The sequence below is a fragment of the Dipodomys spectabilis genome, unplaced genomic scaffold, assembly GCF_019054845.1.
Source record: "Dipodomys spectabilis isolate Male_0828 unplaced genomic scaffold, ASM1905484v1 ptg000030l, whole genome shotgun sequence".
Classification (NCBI taxonomy): domain Eukaryota; kingdom Metazoa; phylum Chordata; class Mammalia; order Rodentia; family Heteromyidae; genus Dipodomys; species Dipodomys spectabilis.
Genome location: NW_024870707.1, coordinates 9309199 through 9335384, shown reverse-complemented (window position 1 = coordinate 9335384; position 26186 = coordinate 9309199). Strand labels below are relative to the sequence as shown.

The window sequence follows — 26186 nt, the reverse complement described above, 5'->3', positions numbered from 1 at the left end:
GGAACCCCTACCTCCACCCACCCCCCACACCCCCCCAAATGTGGATAGCTAGCCAGTCACTGCTAATTTGGTCCCAGCTGGGCCCTGGTGACTCACATGTTTAATCCTAGCTATGCCAGAGGCTGAGATCCGAGGGTCAAGGTTCAAAACCAGGAAAGTCCGTGAGATTCTTTTTTTAAATTTTTTTTATCGGTCCTGGGACTTCAACTCTGGACTTGGGCGCTGTCCATCAGCTCTTCAGCTCAAGGCTAGCGCTCTGCCACTTGAGCCACAGTGCCACTTCCGGTTTTCTGGAGGTTTATTGGAGATAAGAATCTCACAAACTAAAAAAAAAAAAAAAGAATCTCACAAACTTCCTGCTCGGGCTGGCTTTGAACCTCAATCCTCAGATCTCAGCCTCCTGAGTAGCTAGCATTAGATGTGTGAGCCACCATGCCCGGCTTGTGAGACTCTTATCTCTAGTAAACTACTCAGAAAAAGCTGGAAGTGGTGCTGTGGCTCACATCATAGAGTATTTGCTTAGAATCAAAGAAGCTCAGGGACAGTGCCCAGGCCCAGAGTTCAAGCCCCAGGACCAGCAGGAAAAAAAAAAATTCAGTCTTTAAAATTTAGAGTGGAATGGAGATGGTAGAGTATTCCTCTAGCATACATAGACTCTGGCCCATTCCCAGCACCACTAACAAAAGCTCAGCAGACCATCATTTTTATGTGAAGTTTTATTCAGTTTCAGTGTGTCATCATAAGTCCCTTTCTTTTGTCTTCTGCCTCAGGTATGAAAAGCAGCACACTAGCTGTGTGCTTGTGGCTCAGACCTTCAATCCTAGCTACTGAGAAAGCTGAGAGATGAGAACTGAGGTTCTAAGCCAGGCAGGAAAGTCCATGATTCCTTTCTCCAATTAATCAGCAAAAAGTCAGAAGTAAAACAGTGACTCAAGTGGTAAAGCACCAGCCTTGAAAGAAAAAGCTAAGGGATGGGCTGAGAAGATGGCTCAGTGGTAGAGCGCTTGCCTTGCATGCCTGAGGCCCTGGGTTCGATTCCTCAGCACCACATAAGCAAAAAGAAAAAAGCCGGAAATGGCGCTGTGGCTCAAGTGGTAGAGTGCTAGCCTTGAGCTGAAGAGCTGAGGGACAGCACCCAGGCCCAGAGTTCAGGCCCCACGACTGGACCCAAAAAACAAAACAAAAACAAAACAAAACAAAAAGCTAAGGGATAGTGCCCAGTCCCTGAGTTCAAGTCACAATACTGCCACCAAAAAAGCAAGCAAGAGGTCCAAGAGGTCTGGGAAGGTGGCTCAGTGGTAGCATACTTGCCTTGAATGCATGAGGCCCTGGGTTCGATTCCTCAGAACCACATAAGCAGAAAAAAGCCAGAAGTGGTGCTGTGGTTCAAGAGCTAAAGAGCTGAGGGACAGGGCCCAGGCCCAGAGTTCAGGACACACACACACACACACACACACACACACACACACACACACACACAGAAAGCAAGAAAGAGTAAGCCAGCACATGGTGCTGCAATTATTTGTTTGTAAATTTTTATTTATTTTTAGTCTGTCGTGAGGCCTGAACTCTGGGCCTGGGCGCTGTCCCTCAGCTCTTCAGCTCAAGGCAAGGCTCTACCACTTGAGCCACAGTGCCATTTCTAGCTTTTTCTGTTTATGTGGTACTAACTAATTGAACCCAAGGCCTCATACATGCAAGGCAAGTACTCTACCACTAAGCCACCTTCCCTGCCCCTTTATTTATAGATTATAGTCCCTTTTCTTGTTTTTTTTGTTTTTGTTTTTTTTTTTTGGGGTCTGGTCGTGAGGCCTGAACTCTGGGCCTGGGTGCTGTCCCTCAGCTCTTCAGCTCAAGGCTAGCGCTCTACCACTTGAGCCACAGCACCATTTCCGGCTTTTTTCTTTTCACTTATGTGGTGCTGAGGAATCGAACCCAGGGCCTCATGCATGCAAGGCAAGCACTCTGCCACTGAGCCACCTTCCCAGCCCTATAGTCCCTTTTCTGTGGCTGCCAAAAGGCAAGCCTGACTCTTGACCATCTTTATGATTCTTATTTATTTATTTATTTTGTTGGTCATGGGGCATGAACTCTGGGCTTGGGTGCTGTCCCTATACTCTTTGGCTCAAGGCTAGTGCTCTTGAGCCACAGCAGCACTTCTGGTTTTCTTTTTTTTTTTTTTTTTTGGTCGGTCATGGGGCTTGAACTCTGGGCCTGAGCACTGTCCCTCAGCTCTTCAGCTCAAGGCGAGCGCTCTACCACTTGAGCTACAGCGCCACTTCCAGTTTTCTGGTGGTTTATTGGAGATAAGAGTCTCATGGTCTCTCCTGCCCGGGCTGGCTTTGAACCGCGATCCTCAGATCTCAGCCTCCTGAGTAGCTAGGATTACAGGCGTGAGCCACCAGTGCCCGGCTTACTTCTGGTTTTCTAGTAGTTTATTGGAAATAAGAGTCTCACAGACTTTCCTGCCTGGGCTGGCTTTGAACCTTGATCCTCAGATTTCAGCGTCCTGAGTAGCTAGGATTACAGGCATGAGCCACTGGTGCCTGATACTTTTATGATTCTTAGACTGGTCCTTAGTTATAGTGTCAGCACCAGCTTAGGGCCCAAACTTCCAGCCTTTCTTTTTTTGTGCTTGTCTTGGGGCTTGAACTCAGGGTTTAGGCACTTCCCTGAGTTTTTTTGCTCAAGACTAATGTTCTACCACTTAAGCCACAACTATGTTTTAGAATTATGATGAAAGTCTCAGGCTGGGAAGGTGGCTCAGTGGTAGAGCGCTTGCCTTGCATGCATGAGACCCTGGGTTGGATTCCTCAGCACCACATAAGCAGAAAAAAGCCGGAAGTGGTACTGTGGCTCAAGTGGTAGATTGCTAGCCTTGAGCTGAAGAGCTGAGGGACAATGCCCAGGCCCAGAGTTCAGACCCCACGACCAGACCCCCCCCCCCCCAAAAAAAAAAAAAGCCTCACTGACTTTCTTGCCTTGGAGGCTACAAACCACGATCCTCAAATCTCAGCCTACAAAGTATCTAGGATTACAGACATGAGGTACAAGTGCCTGGCTCCTTTTATCATTCATTGATTGATTTTTCCTTTCTTTTTTTTTTGCCAGTCCTGAGGCTTGAACTCAGGGCCTGGGCACTGTGCCTTAGCTGTTTTTGCTCAAGGCTAACACTCTACTACTTGAGTTATAGCACCACTTCTGGCCTTTTCTGTTTATATGGTACTAAGGAATCAAACCCAGGGCTTCATGCATGCTGGGCAAGCACTGTACCACTAAACCGCATTCCCAGCCCTTATCATTATTTCTATTCATTCCAGCAGTCCTGATTACATTCATTTGAGTATCTGAGATTTTTCTGCTTTCCTCTGTTTTTCTCTTCATGTCAATGGAGATGGAGTGGGTCCAACTGACATTTTTTTTTTTTTTTTGCCAGTCCTGGGACTTGAACTCAGGGCCTGGGCACTGTCCCTGAGCTTCTTTTGCTCAAGGCTAGCACTCTACCACAGTGCCACTTCTGCCTTTTTCTGTTTATGTGGTACTGAGATATTGAACCCTGGACTTCATGCATGCAAGGCAAGCACTCTAGCACTAAGCGACATTCCCAGCCCCCAACTGGCATTTTCTAGTTGAGTTCAGTGGTATTTGATTGGTTCAGTGGTGAGTAGTTTAGTCCTAGTGGTTTTCTGGGATAGCCTGGCTACTTCCTACACAGTTATTGACAGTCATCCCGTGGCTTCCAGAAATTCTATTATTGTCCTCAAGCTGACTCATCTAGTGACACTAGGTGCAGAGCCAAAGCCACTTGGTGAGATGAGATTGTCCTATGGCGTCCAGCGCTGGATAGGGATGTGACAGTGGAAGAGAAGGAAGAGAAAGACGATTTGAAATGCACAGAGCAGGAAGGGTGTCTGGGGGGAGAGGACAACTACTTTTCCCGCTTTGCAATGAAACTCCAGTCTGTGCAGAAAAACTAAGGCTGGCCGGGCGCTGGTGGCTCACGCTTGTAATCCTAGCTACTCAGGAGGCTGAGATCTGAGGATCGAGGTTCAAAGCCAGCCCGGGCAGGAGAGACCGTGAGACTCCTATCTCCAATAAACCACCAGAAAACCGGAAGTGACGCTGTAGCTCAAGTGGTAGAGTGTCGCCTTGAGCTGAAGAACTGAGGGACAGTGCCCAGGCCCAGAGTTCAAGCCCCACCACCGACAAAAAAAAAAAAGAAAAAAAGAAAAACTAAGGCTGGTGCTCAGCACATCCAGGATGGAAAGAATTGGCCTAGAAGCACTCAGGGCCTATGTCGAATTATTCCTTAGCTTGCCTGTGTCCTGACCCTTCACAACATTGGGCTTCAGCCCTTCCTTAAATCTCAGGAGCAATGAACCCCCAACTTTGGTGGAGCTATTTCAAGATGAGAGTTTGGGCACAAGAACCCTGAAGTGTTAGGCACTGATGGCTCACACCTATACTACTAGCTACTCAAGAGGCTGAGATCCAAGGATCTCAATTCAAAGTCAGCTCAGGCAGGAAAGTCTATGAAATTCCTAGCTCCAGTTAGCCAGCAAAAAGCCAAAAGTCCAGGTGTGGCTCAAATGATAAAGTGCCAGATAAGAGGCAAACCTCAAGCCATTAGTTCAAGTCCCAGTACAGCTCAAACAAAAATATCTTTGGCTGGGCACTAGAGGCTCATGCCTCTAATCCTAGCTACGCAGGAGGTCGAGATCTGAGCATCAAGGTGCAAAGCCAGCCTGGACAGCAAAGTCCATGAAACTCTTATCTCCCTTTAACCACCAAAAAAGCCAGAAGTGGAGCTTGGCTCAAATCATAGAGTGATAGCCTTGAGCAAAAAGCTGAAGAATAGTGCCCAGACTCTGAGTTCAAGCTCCAGGATGGCACACACACACACACACACACACACACACACACACACACACACACACACACGTACCACAAAACCTTTTATGGCTTCCAGTTCACCCAGGATGATATTCCAATTAATTAACCTCACATTTAAGTTCTTTATTTATGACCTGGCTCCTGCTTGTCTCCTATATTATTTGAGATTTTTCAGTAGAAAAGGGAGCAACCACATGCAGGTTGAGTCAAGTAGACAAGAGCAAGTTTTGGCCCATATACCTAGAAGGTATTGGGCTCTACCAGCATCAGGCACAACCTGATGCAATGGATCTTGATTCACAGGATGTTACCCGATGTGGCCTTCCTTTCCACCCCTTAGATCTGTCTCTTACTGGCTTTCTTTTCAGGTAGAATTCACTACTGTGTGGCAAAGGTCTCAGATTTGCAAGCCTTAAAGTTTAGCTCCAAGTAGATGCACCTTGTTGAATAAATCCTAGCACATCGCAGAGGACGCATGATATTAGTTTTGGCTAGGTCATTTGCCCACCTTTGACCATTACTTTGACTCTTTTTTTTGGTTGGTCCTGGGGCTGAACTCTGGGCCTGGGCACTGTCCCTCAGCTCTTCAGCCACAGCACCACTTCCGGTTTTCTGGTGTTGAGTTTTCTGGAGATGAATCTCACAGACTTTCCTGCCCAGGCTAGCTTTGAACTGAGATCTTCAGATCTCAGCCTCCTGAGTAGCTAGGATTACAGGTGTGAGCCACAGGCACTCAGCTTTCTCTCTCTCTCCTCTCTCTCTCTCTTCCTTTTGCTAGTCCTCCTGGGGCTTGAACTCAGGGCCTGGACACTCACTGTCCCTGAGCTTCTTTTGAGTCAATTACTTTGACTCTTATTGTTCATTCCTGAGACTTAATGAGGGTTTATCCCACTTGAATCTTTGAGAGAGCTGGGCATAGATGACTTATGCCTGTAAGTCTAACTACTCAGGAGGCTGACATCTAAGGATTGTGGTTCAAAGCCACCCAAGCAGAATAATCCATAGGACTCTAATTTCCAATTAATCACCAAAAGGCTGATAGAGGAGCTATGGTTCAAGTGGTAGAGTCTCAGTCTTGAGCAAAAAAGCCAAGCTGGGAATGTGGCTTAGTGATAGAGTGCTTGCTTCTCATGCATAAAGCCCTGTGTTTGATTCCTTGGTACCACATTAAACAGAAAAAGCCAGAAGTGGGGCTGGGAAGGTGGCTCAGTGGTAGAGCACTTGCCTTGCATGCCTGAGGCCCTGGGTTCGATTTCTCAGTACCACATAAACAAAAAGAAAAAAGCCGGAAGTGGCACTGTGGCTCAAGTGGTAGAGTGCTAGCCTTGAGCTGAAGAGCTGAGGGACAGCGCCCAGGCCCAGAGTTCAGGCCCCACAACTGGACCCAAAAAAAAAAAAAAGCCTGAAGTAGCACTGTGGCTCAAGTGGTAGAGTGCTAGCTAGCCTTCAGCAAAAGAAATTCAGGGACAGTTCCCAGGCCCTGAGTTCAAGCTCCAGGACTGGAAAAAAAAAAAAAAAAGGATTGGAGACTCTGAGTTCCATCAAACCCCAGTAACACATACACACACACACACACACACACACACACACACACACACACACACACACACACACGTTTCTGGGAGTGGCTATTTCCAAATGATATTTAGGAAGGTAGAAGAAGGATATGGTGAATGCCATGGCTTAACAAAAAGTTGTGCCCCTTTTCTTGCTGGTAAAATCCCCCTGCCAGGCAGTGATACTGAAATGAAAATGGAGACTCTTGTTCCTCCCCAGGAGATAGGAGATGGATACCTTCTTTCCCCCTCCCCTCCCCTCCTTCCCTCCCTCCCTCTCTTCCTCCCTTCCTTCCCCCCTCCTTCCTTCCTTCTTTCCTTCCTTCCTTCCTTCCTTCCTTCCTTCCTTCCTTCCTTCCTTCCTTCCTTCCTTCCTTCCTTCCTTCTTGCCTGTACTAGAGCTTGAACTCAGGGCCTGGGCACTGTCCTGTCTCTGAGATTTTTTTCTCAAGGTTAATGATCTACCATTTAAGCCACAGCTTCATTTTTGGCTTTTTTTTTTTTTTTTTAAGAAGCTTATTGGAGATAAGAGTCTTTTGGAGGTGTGGGAAAGCTCAGTGGTAGAGTGCTTGCCTTTCATGCATGAGGCCCTGGGTTCGATTCTTCAGTACCACATAAAGCAGAAAAAGCTGGAAGTGGTGCAGTGGCTCAAGTGGTAGAGTGCTAGCCTTGAGCTGAAAAGCTGAGAGTCTCTTGGATTTTCCTGTCCAGGCTGGCTTTGAACTTTGATCCTCAGTTCTCAGCCTCATAAATAGCTAGGATTACAGGTGTGAGCCACCCCCATGCACCCAACCGATTGTTTCTTTCATAGTGATTGGTTTGTGGGTCTGCACATGACATAGCTCCACCAATAATAAGAATGTACCAACTAAGGCACACCTCCATCCTGCCTTCCATTGGTTAATTGGAGTTACAGATTTTTCTTCTCTGCCATTGGCTTCTATTTTCATATGTCAACCTCCTGAGTAGTTAGGATTACAGGTGTGAGCCATGAGTGTCCATTTTTTTTTTTGTTGTTGTTTGTTTTGTCAGTCATGGGGCCTGAATTTAGCCTGGGCGCTGTCGCTCAGCTCTTCAAGGCAAGCACCCTTGAACCACTTCACCACTTCTGGCTTTTTCTGCTTATGTGGTGCTGAGGAATCGAAGTCAGGGCCTCATGCATGCAAGGCAAGCACTCTACCACTGAGCCACCTTCCCAACCCAAGGGTGTCCAGTTTTTAATGGACAATTAAGGGGCAATAAATAAGACAAAGTTGCAGAAGATCCTAAGAAAAATTAAAGAAAGGGTAGAGGACTCTTGTCTAGCTGTCTGCCGAGGACAGGGCAGGGAATGAACCTTGAATGGGCAAGTGACAAATCAGAGTAGACCCTCACCCTCAGGTAGCATCTCCTCCTTTTTGCCCCAAAACATTTGTTGAATAAGCTTGAATCCTAGCAGAAAGCCCTAGTGGCACACACATGTAATTGTAGCAAGGCTGAGATCTGAGAATTGTGGTTCAAAGCCAGTCTTGACAGAAAAAAAAAAAATCAGCAAAACGCTAGACTGGAGGTGTGGTTCAAGTGATAGAGTACCAGCCAAGTAAGCTGAGCAAAAGCAAGTTTCTACAAGTCAGAAGCTAGTGGTTCATGTCTGTTCTGATCTGAGGATCCAGATTCAGGATCTAATCTGGGCAGGAAAGGCATGAGTTTGTTTTTTTTTGTTTTTTTGATTTTTTGGTTGGTAATGGGGTTTGAACTCTGGGCAAGCACTCTACTACTTAAGCCACAGCACCATTTCCAGTTTTCTAGTGGTTTATTGGAGATAAGAGTCTAGTACTTTCCTTCCTGGCCTGGCTTTGAACCTTGATCCTCAGATCTCAGCCTCCTGAGTAGCTAGGATTATAGGCAGGAGTCACTGGTCCCGAGCTGAGCTTGAGACTCTTTTTTTTTGTCGGTCATGGGGCTTGAACTCTGGGCCTGGGCGCTGTCCCTCAGCTCTTCAGCTCAAGGCAAGCGCTCTACCACTTGAGCTACAGCGCCACTTCCGGTTTTCTGGTGGTTTATTGGAGATAGGAGTCTCACGGTCTCTCCTGCCTGGGCTTGCTTTGAACCGAGATCCTCAGATCTCAGCCTCCTGAGTAGCTAGGATTACAGGCGTGAGCCACCAGCGCCCGGCTTGAGCTTGAGACTCTTATCTCCAATTAATCACTAAAAGTCAGGTGTAGAGGTGTGGCTCAAGTGGTAGAGTACTAGACTTTCGCAGAAAAAGTCAAGGGAAAGTGGGAGGCCTAGAGTTCAAGTCCAGTACCAGCACACCAATACACACACATACACACACACACACACACACACACACACACACACTCTATTTGGAAGGGGTATACTTATAACCTGACTTATGGAACTGTAACCCCTTTGTATAACTATTTCACAACAATAACAACAACAAAAATATCCTACCTATAAATTTTTATGAACAAGGCCAAGTTATGTGGTTGGCTTCACATGAATTTTGTAGGAGACACAAAGTGTCTAGTGACATTAGTGCTTATACTAATATCCTTTCTGGCTCCATGATCCAACCTTGGACACCCAGTGACATTTAGGAGTGTCTGTGGGGTTGGATTCAGTCTGAATTTCCAAGAATCTGAACCTGTTGTTTTCCTAGTCCCGTGTTAATGGCATTTACAGGTAAGTCTTTGAGATGTGCTTGGTTCTTGAGGCTTCACCCTCATGGAGGGCTATACCCATTCAGAGACTAATGGGTTGAAATAAGGATACTGGGTCTATCTAGTGCCATCTTGGCAATGTGATGGATAATAGGGAATCTAACTCTTGCAGGTGAAGCCCCACTCCCAGGTGATGGTCAAGCCTAAATTCCTAGAGGCAGGGGCGGTACAGCCGCCATTTTGTACCTTGCCTCTTTTTTTGCTTCTCTCCTTAGGTCACCATGGCATCTTACTTTGGCTCTGCACTGGAGTTGACCTGGTATGTTGGGATTGTTTTTCTCGTATATGCGTCTACCTACCTACAGTCACTGGCTTTTTGTTTTTGAACTCTGGGCTTGGGCACTATTCCTCAGTTCTAATTAAGCACCAAAAGAGCTGAAAGTGGAGGTGTGGCTCAAGTGGTAGAGAGCTAGCTATAAGTGAAAAAGACAGCACCTAAGCCAAGTTCAAGCCCTTTCTCCTCCCAAAACAGTAACAATAAAAATCCAGACTCATGAATTTGCCCTCACTGGGCGCTTGTTCATGACTAGCACTGAGTCAAGCCTCTAGCCTGGTTAATTTGAGATGGAGTCTCTAAAAGCCCAGGATTTTTCTACCCTGGCTGGTTTCAAACACTGGTCCTCTGATCTCAGCCTCCTGAGTCCCTAGAATAGGTTTGAGCCACTGGCACCTGGCTAAAATGACCTGGCTAAAATAACTCTGGGTAGTTGGGTTGCTTTTGCCTTTTCAAGGGGAGTAAGACCTCATACTTGCTAGGCAAGTGCTCTACTACTACTGAACTCCACCCTTTCCTCTCTTCTACCTCCCTCCCTCTTTTTCTCCTCTCTTCCTTTTTTCCTTTTTTTTCGGGGGGGGGGGGTCTTTTGGACTTGAACGCCACCTGAGCACTTTAGCTCAAGGCAAGCAGTGCTCTACACTTGAGCCACAGTGCCACTTCAGGTTTTCTGGTGGTTATTTGGAGATATGAGTCTCATGGACTTTCCTGCCCCGGCTGACTTGGAACTGTGATCTCACAGCTCAGCTCCTGAGTAGCTGTGATTACAGGCGGGAGGCACCAGCTCCAGGCCTCCCTGTTCCTTTTTGAGAAAGTCTATGTCCTCCAACACTCGGATCCTTTTGTCTCAGCTTCCTAAATGCTGGGATAAAGGCTTGGTACACCCTAGAAGCACGTGTAAAGACCAGTCCCTGTTATTTTCTCTTGGTTATCTCTGGGCTTGGCAACCCTCCACCTCAGAGCCCCATTTGACACCCACACCTGGAGCATCCCGACCCTTGGCCCATCAGAACAGATAAAAGGAAAGACAGCAGCTCTGAGAGCTGAGAGCAAGGCCAGCCCTGGAGAGAGCAGAGCTGTGGGCCCGGACTCTGTTTCCCTCAGGTGATGTCTCTTTCAAGTCATCCCTGACATTGAGGAAGAGATGGGCCATTCTCTCAACAATGACAGAGACCTTGTGTGCACTTGGGTCAAGCTTACTTCCTGTCTCCTGGGAAAGCTTTCCTGTGTTCTGTGCACTTCCATGTTTTCCCATGGACACTAAAGGGCTGGAGTTGTTTCATGTTTATAAGTTATTGGCACCTAAGTCACCCCTCGTTAAGTCCAGCGACTTAAATGCCGGCTGGCACATAGTAGGTACTGTGTTCTGGAGGCAATCTGTCACCAGTGAGCGACTTCGATCACAGTACCGCCCCGAGAGAGGAATACGCTACACACACCGCTAGCTAATAAGACCCTGCATGGCTTTCTGCACCCTGTAATTTGGATCTCCAGGAATCGCCTTTGTTGTGGGCGACCAACCACAGGCAAAGCAAGCACCTGCTTCTCCAGCTGGTCCTCGAAAGGAGGACCTCCCGCCGGCGCGACCCCGCTGCCTTTCGGGGACCCTGTGCTGCGCTTCCCGGGATCTTGGGAACCGGGAGGCGCCCCCGGGCCCGCAGCCAGGGTCCGCCCCGGCAGTTCCCAGCCGCGGGAACGTGCGTGTCCCCAGATGTCCCCGGCCGGGGCCAGCATTCTTTGTCCCTTCGGACTGTGTAGGGGGGGGCCGAGGGCTGCGCCCGGGACCTCGTCCGGCACCCCGGCCCGCGGGACCCGGGGCCTGAGTCACGGCTGCCACCCCGGGGCCACCTCCGTTTTGCAGGGCCGGCCTGGGCGCAGCCCGCTTTCGGCCCCGCGTACCGGGCGCTCCCCCTCCCTTCCCCGCCGGCGCCTCCGCGGCCGCCGCCCTCACCCCGGGGCCGGCTCCGGCGGAGCCTCGCCCGTGCGCCCCTCCCGAGGAGAGGCCCGAGCTCCCCGCGCTCCGCGGCGGCTCCCGCGGGAGGGGGCGCGGCCGCCCCCGCGGCTCCACCCTCTCGGCGGGGCCGCAGCCATCTGGGGCCCCGGCCAGTCGCTGGGGCTCCGGGGCCCGCGCCGACCTCGAGCAGAAGGAGGCAGAGCCCCCGGTCCGCAGCGCCGGGCGCCGCACCGGACGGCCCCCGGCCCGCGCCGCCGCCGAGAGCCCCGCACTGGGATGCCCCGAAGGGGCGGTGGCCGCGAGCCCAGCCCGAGCGGGAGCGCGTCGCAGCGGACACGGGCGCCCCTCGCCACCTCGGAGACCCCTCGGGAGCCGCGAGCCGAGGCGCGGAGGCGGCGGTGCGGGCCCGCCGGGCGGCGAGGGCCCTGCTCCAAGCGTCGGTGGCGAGCGCCAGCTGCGCGCTCGTCGCCTCCTGCCTCTTTCCCCCCAGCCCCCCGCGAGCTGGCAGGAGGAAATAGCACGCGGCCCCTTTAAATTTACCCAGGAGCCCTTAAAGGAGCCCCAGGGGCCCCAGACAGGAATCCCCACCCCGGTCCAGCCCGCGCCGCCGAGCGAGCAGCCAGCCGTCCGTGCGGCCGGCCGCCCCGTGCATGCGCCCCGCGCCCCGGAGCCCCGCGCCCCGAGCGCCCCGCGCGGGCCGCCGCCGGCCCCCGCGGCCCCGCGCCCCGCCGCCCCGGGGCCCCGCTCCGCAGCGCAGCTCATGGAGCCCGGCGGGGACCACCGGAGCCGGAGCGGCGGCGGCGGCAGGGGCGGCCCCGGGCCAGCAGCGGCCTCGGCACGGAGCCGACGGCTGCCCCTGGCGGCATCCAGCGGCGGCGCGGAGCCCGAGGAGGACGACGGCGGTAAGAGCTGGGGGCCGGTGGGCCCGGGCGGGGGCCCCGGCGTGGGGGAGGGGAGGCTGCGGCTCCGGGCTCCGGGCTCCGGGCCCCTCTCCGCCGCCGAACAAAGGGGGGGACGTGGGCAGGGCGGCCGGGGGCGCCACCTGGCGGGCGCGGGCCGCGATCGCAGGGCTAGCGGGAGAGCCCCCCGCCCAGCTCCCGGGGTCGGCCCGCCCGCGGGGGGCTCGGGCGGATCCCCGTCCGCTTAAAGGGCCCCACAGCGGGCGCCCCGGTTTGGAGGGCCCCGGCGGTGGGGCCCCGCGCCAGCGCCACGGGGCTCGGGGCGATTGGACTTGCGCCCCCACCCCCGCCGCCGCCCCTTCTCTTCCAGACACCCTGGTGGTCTTTCTTATCCAGCCGTCTTCTGAAGGGCCGCGCTGACCCCCAGCCCCTTCCCCTCGGGGTCCCCCCCCCCAGTGGATTTCGGCATCCCGCTGGTCTCGGGCGGGCTGCCCCTTGTCGTGGCCTGGTGGAAGACTGGAACTCTTCCCCACGTTTTCCCTCGGGAAGAGGATAGCGCTCTCTCTCTCTCTCTCTCTCTCTCTCTCCCTCCCTCTCTCTCTCTCTCTCTCTTCCCCCCCCCCACCCCCGGGGGCCACTACTACCCCCATCCCCTACCGCGGGCAGGTTTTAAATAAGGGATGGGTTTGCCCACAAAGGCGGACGCCTCCTCGCGCCTGCCGGGTGCCTTCTCGTCCCTTTCTCAGGGTTTATTTGGACCCCAATTTGTCAGCTGTTCACGGGACCAGCTAGGCTTCCTTGGCACCGAAATCAGAGGCTTTCATCATTTGCCTGCTTGTAGGGTCCACGCCTTAAGACCCTGGAAAGGTCCTGTCCGGGGTCGGGGAGACCTGCCTGCACCTCTCTGGGATCTCTTCCCAGAAACTCCCCATCCCCTTTTGTTTTTAAAAAAATCTCAGCTCCTCCTCCTCCCTTTTTTTTTTTATCGGCTCTTAAAGGGCCAGTCTGCCTTAGACAAGCCTAATTTCAGCGCTGGAAGGATGCTTAGAGAGACCCCCACTAGCTACCCTGTGCCTTACCAGACAAAGACTCTCAGGCCCAGAGAGCAGACGTGACCTACCAAAGGTCACAGAGCAAGTCATCAGTGAAGCCAGCACTCCCCCACCCATGGATCTCCTTATAACAGAAGGAAAAGAAAACTAAAGCAAACAAGCAAAACTCCACCAATGTCACCGGAGCCCTCTCAGATCCTGCCTTTTGTTTGCCTGACCCTGGGATTCTCTACTAGGAGGATGGCCAAAACGTGCCAGTTCCGTCTCTATGACCAGGTCTCCTGGCCATTTGCTCAGAACTGTAGGGAGGGTGGGTGTCTGTGTGACAAAGGGATGGTCAAAGGGCTCCTCCAGTGTGCCCGCCCTTCTGATTGCCGGGCAGCAGTCTGCTCCCTGCCACAGCAGAGAATAAATGCCCAGAAAGACTTCACCGGCTCCTGTGGGTGGTAGCTGCTCCCTGACGCTGTATGTTCCGGGGCCAGCCCCTTGCCATCCCTTTTCAGGGTCACTGACCCTCCCAGATTCTGGGGAAGGCCAGGTCTCAGAAACTCCTTTTCCCTGGAGGTGGTGACAGCTTCTTCTGGAGGGTCCCTCTAGTGGGGGACCTTTATTTGGGGGAACTAACTGTATACCCTACCTTCAGAATAGACCCTCAGTATGTATTTGAAGCATTATTGGAAAAGAGAGAAGAGCTTTGGGTGGGGGCCTTCCTGGCTTGAGCCCCAGGTGGGTGGATCCTGGGCCCAGCTCTGGCTGCAGACAGATGCCCCCTTTGTTCCTCTCACCCCACTGCCTGTTCTGCTCTGGTTGTAACCGCCCCAGCCTGCTGCTGCTCGCCTGGCTTTATCCCTACTGCTTTCAAAAGGGCACCTTGCAGAGCTGGCGGCCTCCTTGGCCCTCACCTTATTTCTCAAAAGTCACAGCTAGTCCATGCAGCGTCCTGTGTCCTTTTGTTCTTGAGCCTTTCTCACTGGATCCTTGCTCTTGGTAAAGGGTGCTTTGACTCCCTGCTTCTCCCACATCCCTTTTCACCGCCCTTCCCTCGCTGCCATGCATCCTTTCACTTGGCTTTCTCATGCTTCCAAATCAAAGCCCCAGGTTCTTTTCTCTGGACACAGGAGATTGAACAACTGTCTCCCTTTCCCCTTCTTCAGGACAAGATCTTCAGCTGGAAGGGGGTGCCTTGGGGTCCTGGGGGAGTAACCCCCTCCCCTCTCCCAGGGCCAGGGGACCAGCATCTTCAGGCAGGAAATACTCAGACCATTGTGAGGCCCGGGCCTCCAGGCCTGGAAAGAGCCGCATTCCTGGCCGTGATCACCGGCGCTACTACCACGACCACTGGCGGCTGGAGTACCTGATGGATTTCAACCCCGCCCGGCACGGCATGGTGTGCATGGTGTGCGGCAGCTCCCTGGCCACCCTCAAGCTCAGCACTATCAAGCGGCACATTCGCCAGAAGCACCCCTATTCCCTGCACTGGAGTCCCCGGGAGAAGGAAGTCATCAGCAACAGCTGGGACGCCCACCTGGGGCTGGGGGCCTGTGGCGAGGCTGAGGGCCTAGGGGCCCAGGGGGCTGAGGAGGAGGAAGAGGAAGAGGAGGAGGAGGAGGAGGCAGGCAGCCTCCAAGCGTGTCCGCCCAAGGCCCCAGGTAATGCAGGGCAGGCCAGAGGCAGGGGTTGGTTCCGGGGTGCGATGGGGAGGCTGGGGCCAGTAAAGCTTTCAGCCCCCTTAGATGATGGTTTTCTGGAGGATGTCACTGCTCCTTCCAGTGGGGTCTGTTAATTGCCTTCCTGTCTGGTTGTGGGTGTGTGTGTGTGGAGAGGGGGGGTTGGCTGAGGGTAGTCTCCAGCATCCTTGATAGCAGCCTTAGGCTGGGAGGAGCTGGGGCTGGTGTGGGGATACGAGGGCTTGAAGGATGGCTGGCAGCTTTCCTGAATCTGAGCCTGGGGAGACTTTGTGTGCTAGAAGATGTGAGGGGAGAAGAGAAGGGCAAAGGTCAGGGGCGAGGCTGTGGAGAGCCTGGCCGTGGCGTGGGGCTGCCCACAGGGCCCAGCACCTTAGTTGCTTCCCTCCAACCCTTTCAGGCAAAGCCTCAGCTGGTGGGGGCTGCCGGCGCCAGCATCGAGGGGTGCGAGGGGTCCCAGTGGCACCTTGGCGCCGGCGCCTCTCAGCCTCCCGAAGGGCTGGGGGCAGCAGGGGGCTGGGGGCCCGGCGCCTGGAGCGGAGGCTGAAGGAGTCCCTGCAGAACTGGTTCCGCGCTGAGTGTCTCATGGATTATGACCCGCGGGGGAACCGGCTGGTGTGCATGGCCTGTGGCCAGGCACTGCCCAGCCTGCACCTGGACGACATCCGTGCCCACGTGCTGGAGGTGCACCCCAGCTCCCTGGGGCTCAGCGGCCCCCAGCGCAGTGCCTTGCTGCAGGCCTGGGGTGACCAGCCTGAGGCGCTGTCCGAGCTCACCCAGGCCCCACCAGGTGCGAGGCTCTCTTCCCAGGGCTGAGATCCCCCCACCTAAGGGCTGCAGCGCGTGGTCTCTGTTACCCTGGGAGGCAAGGCAGGGACTCCTGGTTGAGTGCTCAAGGCCTGCTCACCTTCCACTCCTGCACGCGCGCGCACACACACGCACACTATGGCTGGGGCTGCTAGTTTGGGGCTGGGGTGTGGAGCAAGGATGGATGCGCCCCTCCTCCCCCTACGTGGGTAAGGGCAACCCCGCCAGCGGGCTGAGCCCCTCTCCACCCCTTCCCCAACAGACGATGACCTCATCCCCCAGGACCTGACCAGAAAGAGCCGGGACTCCGCCCCCAATGCTGGCGCCCCCTCCTCTCAGGACCTCAGCCCCCCAGACGTAAAGGAAGAGGCTGGCTGGGTCCCTGAGGGGCCCGGGTCCGCAGAGGAGGAGGAGGGCGAGGGCGAGAGGGCAGGGGTCCCGGGCCGGTCGTCTGGGGGCCGCCCGCGCCGCCACTACCAGGAGCGCTGGCGGCTGGAGTACCTCGTGGAGCTGGACGGCTGCCGGCGCGGCCTGGTGTGCATGGTGTGCGGGGGCGCGCTGGCCTCGCTCAAGATGAGCACCATCCAGCGGCACATCCGCCAGCACCACCCGGGCTCCACGCGCCTCAGCGGGCCTGTGAAGGCCCTCATCGCCCGGGAGTGGAGCCAGAAGGCCGCCCGCCTGCTGGCCCTGGGGCTGCCGGGCCCCGAGTCCCCCAGGGGCCCAGCCGCCGCCGCCGCCGCCGCCTCGGAGCAGGGGGGAGGGGCAGAGGAGGCGGAGCCAGAGGAGGAGTGGTGGGGTGAGCCGTGGAGGGCCAGCGCAGGTGGCGAGGGAGACGGGTCAGGGACTCCCCCACCCCCGGCAGGCAGGGAACGAGGTCCGGGGCCGGGCCTGGCGCGGATGAGTGGGTGGGAAGGAAGGACCGATGGATGGATGGGAGATAGGGGAGGTCGGGGTCAGAGGACAAAGGGGGCCGGGACGATGGAGATGCCAGGTGACATCCAGCCTGATTGCTACCCCCCACTTTTGCTCCTTTGTCCCTCCCTAGGCGACGTCCCTCCGTCCCCGGGGACCCCGTTGGAGCGGCCGGCTGAGGAAGAGGAGGATGAAGAGGACGGCCAGGAGCCGGGGGGCTTAGCTTTCCCACCGCTGCCCGCGCCTCCGCCGCCGCCGCCGCCGCTGCCTCCGCCGCCGCCGCCTCCGCCTCCGCCGCCGCCGCCGCCCCGCAGCCGGGAGCAACGGCGGAACTACCAGCCGCGCTGGCGGGGCGAGTACCTGATGGACTACGACGGCAGCCGGCGCGGCCTGGTGTGCATGGTGTGCGGGGGCGCGCTGGCCACGCTCAAGGTGAGCACCATCAAGCGGCACATCCTGCAGGTGCACCCCTTCTCCATGGACTTCACCCCCGAGGAGCGCCAGACCATCCTGGAGGCCTACGAGGAGGCGGCGCTGCGCTGTTACGGCCACGAGGGCTTCGGGCCACCGGCCCCGGCGCCGCGTGACGGCGGCGCTGAGCTCAAGCCGGGCGCCGTGTGTCGGGCATAGCGGACTCGCGGGCCTCCCCGCCCTGTGCTCGGCCCGCCTGGGGATCGCGGGGCGGTGGGGTGGTGGAGCCCCGGGTCCCACAATCCTGGGCCGGCGGCGCTGCCTTGCCCGCTCCCCCGCAGGCGGGGCCGGGCGCGGGCTCGGGGCTGGGTGGGGCCCGGTGCCATTTCCACGTGCGCGCCAGTGGGTGCATCGTGCGCGGCGCCCCGCTCGCCCCGCGCGGGGCCCCCACGTCTCCCGACGAGCCAAAGCCGCGTCCCGGGAGCCCGCTCCGATCCGCGCTACCAGCCCCCGGCCGCGCCCGGGGAGGCGCTCGGCTGCTGGGCGGGCTCGCGCGCCGACTGTCAGTATTATGCCGAAGGCGGGGCCCGGAGGCCGCGCCGGCCCCTTGCCCTGGTGGAGCCCAGGTCTCTGCGCCAGCGGGCGCGGCCCCGCGCTCGGGGGAGGAGGGGAGGGCTCGGCTGCCCGGCCCCCATTGGTATTCCTTGGCCTCTCGGAGGCCCCGGGCGCGGGAGGCGGGGAGGCGGGCGGCCCTGCTGTGGGGCGGAAGCGCTGAGCCAACCGCGGGCGGGGCGAGCGAGGCCGGGCCAGGGCCAGCTGTGCCAGCCTCCTGGGCCACTGTCACGCCCGCCCAGGCAGAGATCGGGTAGCGGAGAGGGATTAGCACTTTTTTTTTCCTTTGCTCCTCTCCTGCCCGGAAGGCCCCCCCCCATTTACCCCTAAGCGGAGCGAGGAGCCCCTGGCCCGGCCCGGGACACTGGCGGTCCCGGCAGTTGGCCTAGAATCCCGCCTCCTCCCCAGGCCGCTTAGGTCCTTGGTGGATGCGGGGTGGATGGCCACATTCTCTGCTCCCAGGGCCTGGGCGGAGCCTTGGCCTCCCCTTCTCTTTCCAGGCTCTGTGGGGGTGGGGGAGCCGCCCCCCCAGCCCCCCGCAGCCCCCCGAGATCTCCCAGGCAGGTCCGAGAGGGATGTGTAGATTCATTCTCCCGTGGAGAACTGGCGGCCCCGAGATCAGGCCCGATTTTTGCTCTTTGTATTTTATTTTGAAACTGTATTTAATGCTTTTATATGAAAGGGGGAGGGGCGGGGAGAGAGCTGACCCAATCACCCTCATGTGCAAAATGTCTTATTTATTATGCGTGTATCAGAGATAAGCTGTGAGGTGGTGGAGGAAGGACCGGAAAGAATGGAGGACAGACATGCAGGGATGGGAGGACACAAAACCTCCTCTCCTCTCCTGGCCCCAGGGTCTGCTCTTCATCAAGAGAAGCCATTGGGGGAACAGGGCCCTCAGTTTAGAGTCGGATGGAGAGGTCAGGGGAGCAGACCCGGCTGCCCTGCCACTTGGGGCCGGTGCTGCTGCCTTGGTGGGTGAGAACAACGCCTAAGGCCTTCCCCGCCTCCCTCCTCTTCCTCCCTCAGGCCAGAACCCAAGGTTCAAGTGCCTCAGGCCCAGTCTCCTTGACTCCTGATTGGGAGTTGGATTTTATACCACGGATTTTGTATCATTTTTATATAATTCCAAATTGTCTGAGTGGGAATACACCCTGGAGATCACTAGTAGTACCATACCTCCTCCATCACTAGGAAACTTCTCAAGGCCAGAAACTGAGATTGATTACACAGCCAACTAGAACAGGACAAAAACTAGCATAAAAATGTCAACTTCCAATTCATTGATTTTTGCACTATACCACACTGCCTCCCAGTCTCTGGGAAATTATTGAGATTTCTCTTATGTGTTCGTTCTGCCAAGGGGTGGCATGTGTTGGGCACTGTAGGCCATCACGGTGCATCTGTAACTTGTGAGCATGGAAAGACTTGACTTCCTTGCAATGAGGATGCTGGGCTCTTCTTTGGGGCAGCCCTTGCCACGGGGCCTCAGTTGGAAAGGAGCGGTGCCTGCTTTATCTGTGATGCCCAAGATCTCGCAGCAGGCAGAGCTCTGGCTTTGCATTCTTTACTTTTGAGGCCATCAGGAGTTCAGGACCCGGCATTCAATTTACTGAAGATGAACTTCCAGTGACTTTTCACCTTTCAGGGTTTCTAAGACAGTATTAAAATAACGAGGACAGAGATTATGAATGGTACCCGAATGGGCACTGGTATTATTTTCCTTCATGCATATTCTCAAACTCAGAATGAGTGTTCCACTCCCTCCCCACCCCGACCTGAAGTTCAGGTTAAGTGGGACAGAGCAGGTTAGGAATGATTCTACCTTTTGGTAGGACAGGAAGCACTGTCTTCATGGAGACAGCTCAAGCACTTCAGTGGCTTACAGTGTGGACCAGCAGCAGCAATCTTAGGAACTTGCTAAATGTAAACATTCCTAGGCCCATATACATTTAGGTTTCCAGAATTAGTGTTGGGATGGGGCCAGCCATGCATTTTGAAGTAAGCCCCCAAGGGTCCTGATGCAGCTGAGGTCCCCAGCCAAGGTCTGATATCACTGTGGGGATTCCATGGTGACCAGTCCTCATCCCTGCCGTGCCTCCTAGTCTCAGATCATCATTAACAGGTGAAGTTTCTTCATGATTTTTTTTTTTTGTGTGTGTTAATGGTATGCTTGCTATTATGGCCAATATGTAAATGTTACTATGAATACATATTTATATACCATGTTACTTAGTGACATTATTCAAACATTTGTATGCGTATTTGTGAAGTTGTATGCATTCAGTCATTAAAAAAAATATTTCAGCCTAAGTTTTCTAAGAGGTATGTTGAATAAAATTTTAAACTTCAGATCAAGTCCCAGCAGCCTTCATTGGGGGGGGAATAATTCAGAGGAGAGACCTGGTGCGTGTGATCAAATCTGAATTTCAGCATTTGTGGCTGTGGCTGCAGGTGATGGTAGGTAGACAGGTTGCTTCACATTGCAAGCAGGGAACCTCCCTGGTTATCCAGGACCTTCCCATGCTCCTGCAAGGATCCCCTCTTGGGGTGTATCTCAGTTCCTGCACAGCTGTGCCTTACGCTATGGAAATCCCATGGTCTTGGGAACTGATTTTTTTTTTTTTTTTTGGTGGTGGTGGCAGTCCTGGGGCTTGAACTCAAGGCCTGGACACTGTCCCTGAGCTTCTTTTGCTCAAGACTAGCGGCTCTACCACTTGAGCCACAGCACCACTTCTGGCCTTTTGTTTCTGTGGTACTGAGGAATTGAACCCCAGGCTTCATGCATGCTAGGCAAACACTCTACCACTAAGCCACATTCCCCAGCCATTCATTATTTTTTTTGTCGGTCGTGGGGCTTGAACTCTGGGCTTGGGCGTTGTACCTGTGCTCTTCAGCTCAAGGCAAGCGCTCTACCGCTTGAGCCACAGCACTACTTTTGGCTTTCTAGTGGTTTATTGGAGATAAGAGTCTCACAGGGGGCTGGGAAGGTGGCTCAGTGGTACAGTACTTGCCTTGCATGCCTGAGGCCTTGGGTTCAATTCCTCAGTACCACATAAGCAGAAAAAAAAAAGCCGGAAGTGGTGCTGTGGCTCAAGTGGTAAGAGTGCTAGCCTTGAGCTGAAGAGTTGAGGGACAGCGCCCAGGCCCAGAATTCAGGCTCCACAATCGGAACCCCCCCCCCAAAAAAAAAAGTCTCATGGACTTTCCTGCTGTGGCTGGCTTTGAGCCTCGATCCTCAGATCTCAGCCTCCTGAGTAGCTAGGATTGCAGGCACGAGCCACTGGCGCCTGGCTCAGCCATGCATTTTGTTTTTGAAAGTCCCCAAGTAGACCAAGGGTTGGAAAACCTTGTCTGGTTCTTACTTTACCCATACGATGTAGAAAGAATGAAGTTAGCAGAACGATACCACAGTCATTGCGTTCTTTATTTAATTAATACCACATCAATTTGCAGTTTTACAGGAACCAGGATTCAAGCTCCTTGGGTGCTACTGTATTTTTTATGTTGCACGCACAGACACGTACACAGTTTCATTAGTAATTTTTTCATCTATAGATTTTTCTTTAAAAAAAAAAAAGATCCTGGCACACATTAAAAAAAAAAATCCAATTATTTAAACACAGCAGCAACACAAAAGAAAAGAGCCAGACGCGGAGGCTTCCAGTGCAGAGAGGGGCCCGTTGGTGGAGATGCCTGTGACTGTCAATGTGCTGACCTCGTAAGACAAAGGACGTGGATGACAAAGTGAGTTAAAAAATTAGAAGGGAAGAGGAAAGTAGAGAAAAGAAAATGGAGAAAGGTTACAGCCTCTTTTACCTATCTAAATGCAAGTAATTTTCCAGAGTAGAAATAAAGTTCCTCTCCCTACTTGTAAGAAGGTGCATGAAACACCACAGCTTGTACTTCAAAGTCGCCAGCTCACATTCCTCCTTGAGGGGTGGGACTCATCTCTGCTTGCTTTCCCAATGATTGGATTCCCACCCACTTCATGTAGACTTGGACTTGGAGATTCCTTATCACTCACTCTCCAGCAACTGCACACAGCCCATCAACACAATGTGGCCCTGCTTACTCGAGCTTACCTAAAGTGCTCTCCACAGGAGCACCCTGGGCCACAACCAGGTGTTGAGCCAGTTTACCTGTCTTAAATACAGCCACAAGCCAGCCTCCAAGCAGCTCAACTCCACATAAGCAATGAGACACATTTCCCTTCACCACAGGCGGTGCAGCAGACACATTTCCCTTCACCACAGGCGGTGCAGCCTCTCAAGCTAGTGCAGCCTGGGTCCGCAGGCTAAATGGATGAGTGCAGGTTAAAGATGCAGCATGTGAAGAGAAGATAAAGAAAATGGGCCTCTGTATTTCTGGAGTTCACCTCTTGAGGACCTTCCCTCCCCCCCACAGACAGGTAGGATTACAATTACTCAATTACTGAGGAGCCCACATGCAGGTTATGTTTTCTCTAACAAGTTTGCAGCAGTGTACAGCAGTTACAGACATTTATTTCATAATAAAAGTACAACCATATTTATTAAACTTGAGGTAAGGTGGGCAGGAAGAGGGGAAGCACATTCTGGAATGAATTCCCAAACCAATGCTCAAACTGGTGTCCAAGAGAGCTGGGTAGGACACTCCCTCCAGCCTGCGGAGCCCTTGCTTACTTCCTTTGCTAGCATGGGTGGCAGAGGGCTGGCAGCCAGACGTGCTCCCACCACCCTCTCCATCCCACCCTCCGTTCCCACTCTCCTTTCTTGGATGGTTCTGAGCACTAGGAATCACCCTCTATAAGTTACTCAATTCAAAGAGGAATATTAGGAATAGCTGCTTATGGTGCGGGGCAGGAAGGTGGAATTAGAGGAAGGAATCCCACTTCTGCCCCAAACAATTTCTTCTTCACAAGTTACTCATTATTTAACTTAAAAAATAGGGATAAAAGTATAATGGGAGCCGGGTGAGACTTGTCCTTGAATACGGAGAGTGGACCCGACATGTGTGCAACCACTCGCCTTCTTCTTCAGTGCCTTCCCCCAGGTAAGAGCTCCACCACCACTAGGGACTGACCCTACCAATTTGATTCTTTATTCTTTTGGGTTCTTAGAGCAGTTTTTTTTTTTTTCCTTCAGTCCAACACTTCTTGTGCTTGATACTGAGGGTAAGGGGGAAGGAGAGGAGAAAACACCAAATTAAAAAAAGCTTGGAATGCAGGCTCAAGCCGACACTGAGCATGTGCCTTCACGGTACAAGTAACAACATTATTTTATAACTATTAAATGGTGTTTTAGTAACTGTTGTGTTTCTGGTTTCCATATGCTTATTCTGCCTTTTTTTTTGCGATTCCAGGGACTTTTGCTTGGATCCTATTGGAGAAAGAAAAAAAAAAAAAAGAAAAGGTGAGTAAAGGTATAAGGAACAATTGCTAGGTTTTAAATTTCACAGTAATGCCAGCAGTCCATCATGGACTGCTTAAATCACATGGAACACATTCCTGTTTTCACAAGGATGGGTGAAGACAGGCAGAGGCAGGGGTATGAGCTGTTCTGTTCTATGCCTGGCACAAGCCCAGGGTCCACAAAGCCCACCTCACCTGCCTGCTTCTCTCCTCTGCCAGAGCTTCTTGGCCCCTCACTGGGGTTCCAGAGAGGAATGAAGGTATTAGGCATAGTGCCTGCTGATGATGCAGGATGCCACAGCCCATTTCTCTGGCTCTGGCAGGCACAGAAAAATGAATGCCAGGTCCCTCGCTTATACTAGAAAGGTCATTCAAACTCCCTCAGGATGTCAAGGCTACCTTCCACATCTAACAGCAGGTGATTCATGTCAACTAACACTAGTGATCAAGAAGACACCAAGTCCAAAACTGAGCTACGAGCATATTTTGCAAATTAATAGAAATAACCAGGCATCAGTGGCTCATGCCTGTAATCCTAGCTACCCAGGAGGCTGAGTTCTGAGAATCACGGTTCAAAGCCAGCCCAGGCAGGAAAGTCTGTGAGACTCTTATCTCCAATAAACCACTAGAAAACTGGAAGTGGTGCTGTGACTCAAGCAGTAGAGCGCTTGCCTTGAACTGAAGAACGCAGGGACAGCGCCCTGGCCCAGAGTTCAAGCCTCCCTGCGACCAACAAAAAAGTCAAAAATTTTTTTTCTTTTTCAGCATGAAAATTACTTACCTTTGGCTTTAGCATTTTCTGTGGGGGGTTAAAATAATTGGAGGGGAAAAGAAATCACATGAAAATAGTGATGAAAATGGCCTGAGTATACATACTTTTCAACAATGGACTTGGTCTGATCCCGGACAATGCCAACATAGTGATCAATCTGTGTCTGTAAGGAAGGAAAGAAGACTCAGTTGTGGCCATACACAGATGAATAACTTTCCCGAAAGCACTTTCCTTTATGTAGTTTACCCATTTTTAAAAACATTATGAATATGCTGGAAAATGAAAAACAAAGCCTAGTTTTTCAAAGTATTGTATCAACTTCTGATTTTAGACTTAATCTTTTGCAGAGGTAAGCCTTACTTAGAGACCCTGATGTACAGAGTTTTCTGAATACTAATCTGTATTCTGTAGTTTTAGCTCCTGGTTAAGTTTTTAATAGCAGAAGAACTAGAGATCTGTGATGTTTGCTTAATCCACATAGAAAGTACACTGCACACACCACCCCACTGACCATTTCCTTCCCAGCCCACAGTTTAAGCTTTTATTTAGGCACTTAACTTTTATTCATTAAGCATTTTTGAACTTTTACTGGAACAGATCATATATATGGTAAAAAGCCAAAATGCATATAATAAGGCATCAAATATCTCTTTCCTCCTTGCATCTGTTCTATATATCTAATTTCTCTTGCTGGAGGAAACCAGTCACTACATCCTTACAGGCACTTGACTCAAAATGAACTAAACTAGTCAAACTAGCCAGCACATGATTGGAAACAAATAGCCTACCTTGTACTTCTCATACACAATTGGGACACTGAACACCAGCAGATCGGCTGGAAGACAGAAGGAAGAGACAAGAAAAGAGCAAATGTGAGACCAAGTCTCAAGATTCAAGAAGTGCATTTTGTCCTCATGAAGCAGATTTTCCTTAAAAATGAGGAATCCTGGCTAACGGTCTCAACAAAGGACAATTAGGGTAGTCTAACAACCCAAAGACCTCTTCTGGTACACAGGCTGCATTCTTTGTACCACACACACCCATTTCCAAATTAAAAAAAAATGGTTTCTTGAAGTAAGTTTCCTGTATTCAACCTACACAACTCTCCCTTGCAGCTGTCTGGTTCCTCCGTGTCCAGAGCGCATCCCTGATGGCTGCCAAGTGAGGGGAACCATGCTGGGCATCTCTATACTTTTACTCAAGAAGCTGGGACACTTTCCTTGCCACCTTACCAAGAATCAGAAGGGTGATTCCATTAAAAACCGCACCCACATAGGTCATCAGCCACATGAAGACAGCGAGCTGTGAAGGAGAACGAGCAGGAATCAAAGTAATGCAGACTTCAGGTCACTGATACTATAAATGGGTGATGAACATTCCCATTGAACTATATATGTCAGAGTGGGAGAGAGAATTCTGCCCACCTCTTAGGTCCAAAGATGGACTAGTAAGTGCACAGATAAAACCCAACTAACAGTGTTGTCACTCTGAACCATACTCCACGTCAGACTCACCCCCAAAAGCTACAGAAACAACTAACCTTCAAGGAGTCAACCAGATCTTCCACGAGAAAGAGACGAATGATGAACTTCAGGGCCTTGTTGACGTGCACCATGGCTGCATTCATGTAGTTGTGGAAAGCTTCTGAGGACAGGGTAATGTCCAAGTCCAGGTACGCTCTTCCAGAGGAAGAAACAACAGTCACACATGTCATACAGGAGGGAAGATTCTGTCAGCACAAGGGTGAAACTGGGCCCTGAATGCATTTTAGGAATTTATAGGGGAATTTTTTTATGATCATGTAATGGGCAGAGGCAAAGATGCCAGGTGGCTGCAAAGTGTAGGATTGTCACAAGAAAAAATTGTCTTATAGTCCTACATAATTAAAAAAAAATTTTTTTACCCAGTCCTGGGACTTGAACTCAGGGCCGGGGTGCTGTCTTTGAGCTTTTTCTGACAGCTTCTTGGAGGAAGACTCTCACAAACTTCTTTGCCTGGGCTTCAAACCACATGACCCTCAAATCTCAGTCCCCTGAGTAGCTAGGATTATAGGTGTGAGTCATTGGTGTCTGGCTTCTGCATAACTTTTATTCCATTGTATATATGTATGTATGTATACATATATTATATACTTGTTTGTATTTATTTATTTATTTTACCCAGTCCTGGGGCTTGAACTCAAGGCCTAGACACTGTCCCTGAGCTTCTTTTTACTCAAGGCTAGAACTCTACCACTTTGAGCCACAGCTCCATTTC

The 26186-nt window shown here is 52.6% G+C and overlaps 2 protein-coding genes across 2 annotated transcripts in view; one reads left to right on the top strand and one right to left on the bottom strand.

Moving 5' to 3' along the window:
- Window positions 1-12145: 12145 nt before the first annotated feature.
- Zfta (zinc finger translocation associated) lies at window positions 12146-17617 on the top strand. The gene is made up of 5 exons (XM_042676165.1): window positions 12146-12287; window positions 14491-14985; window positions 15422-15811; window positions 16091-16627; window positions 16877-17617. The coding sequence occupies exons 1-5, from the start codon at window positions 12146-12148 to the stop codon at window positions 17371-17373; spliced, it is 2061 nt and encodes a 686-aa protein (XP_042532099.1). The 3' UTR covers window positions 17374-17617.
- A 5365-nt stretch (window positions 17618-22982) lies between these two features.
- Rtn3 (reticulon 3) overlaps window positions 22983-26186 on the bottom strand; it is a 52757-nt gene continuing 49553 nt past the window's right edge. The window contains exons 3-7 of the mRNA XM_042676119.1: window positions 25471-25609; window positions 25163-25232; window positions 24719-24765; window positions 24035-24093; window positions 22983-23126 (exon numbers count right to left, since the gene is read on the bottom strand). Coding sequence (XP_042532053.1) covers window positions 23081-23126; window positions 24035-24093; window positions 24719-24765; window positions 25163-25232; window positions 25471-25609 — 361 coding nt within the window. The 3' untranslated portion in view covers window positions 22983-23080. The remainder of the gene's footprint in view (window positions 23127-24034; window positions 24094-24718; window positions 24766-25162; window positions 25233-25470; window positions 25610-26186) is intronic.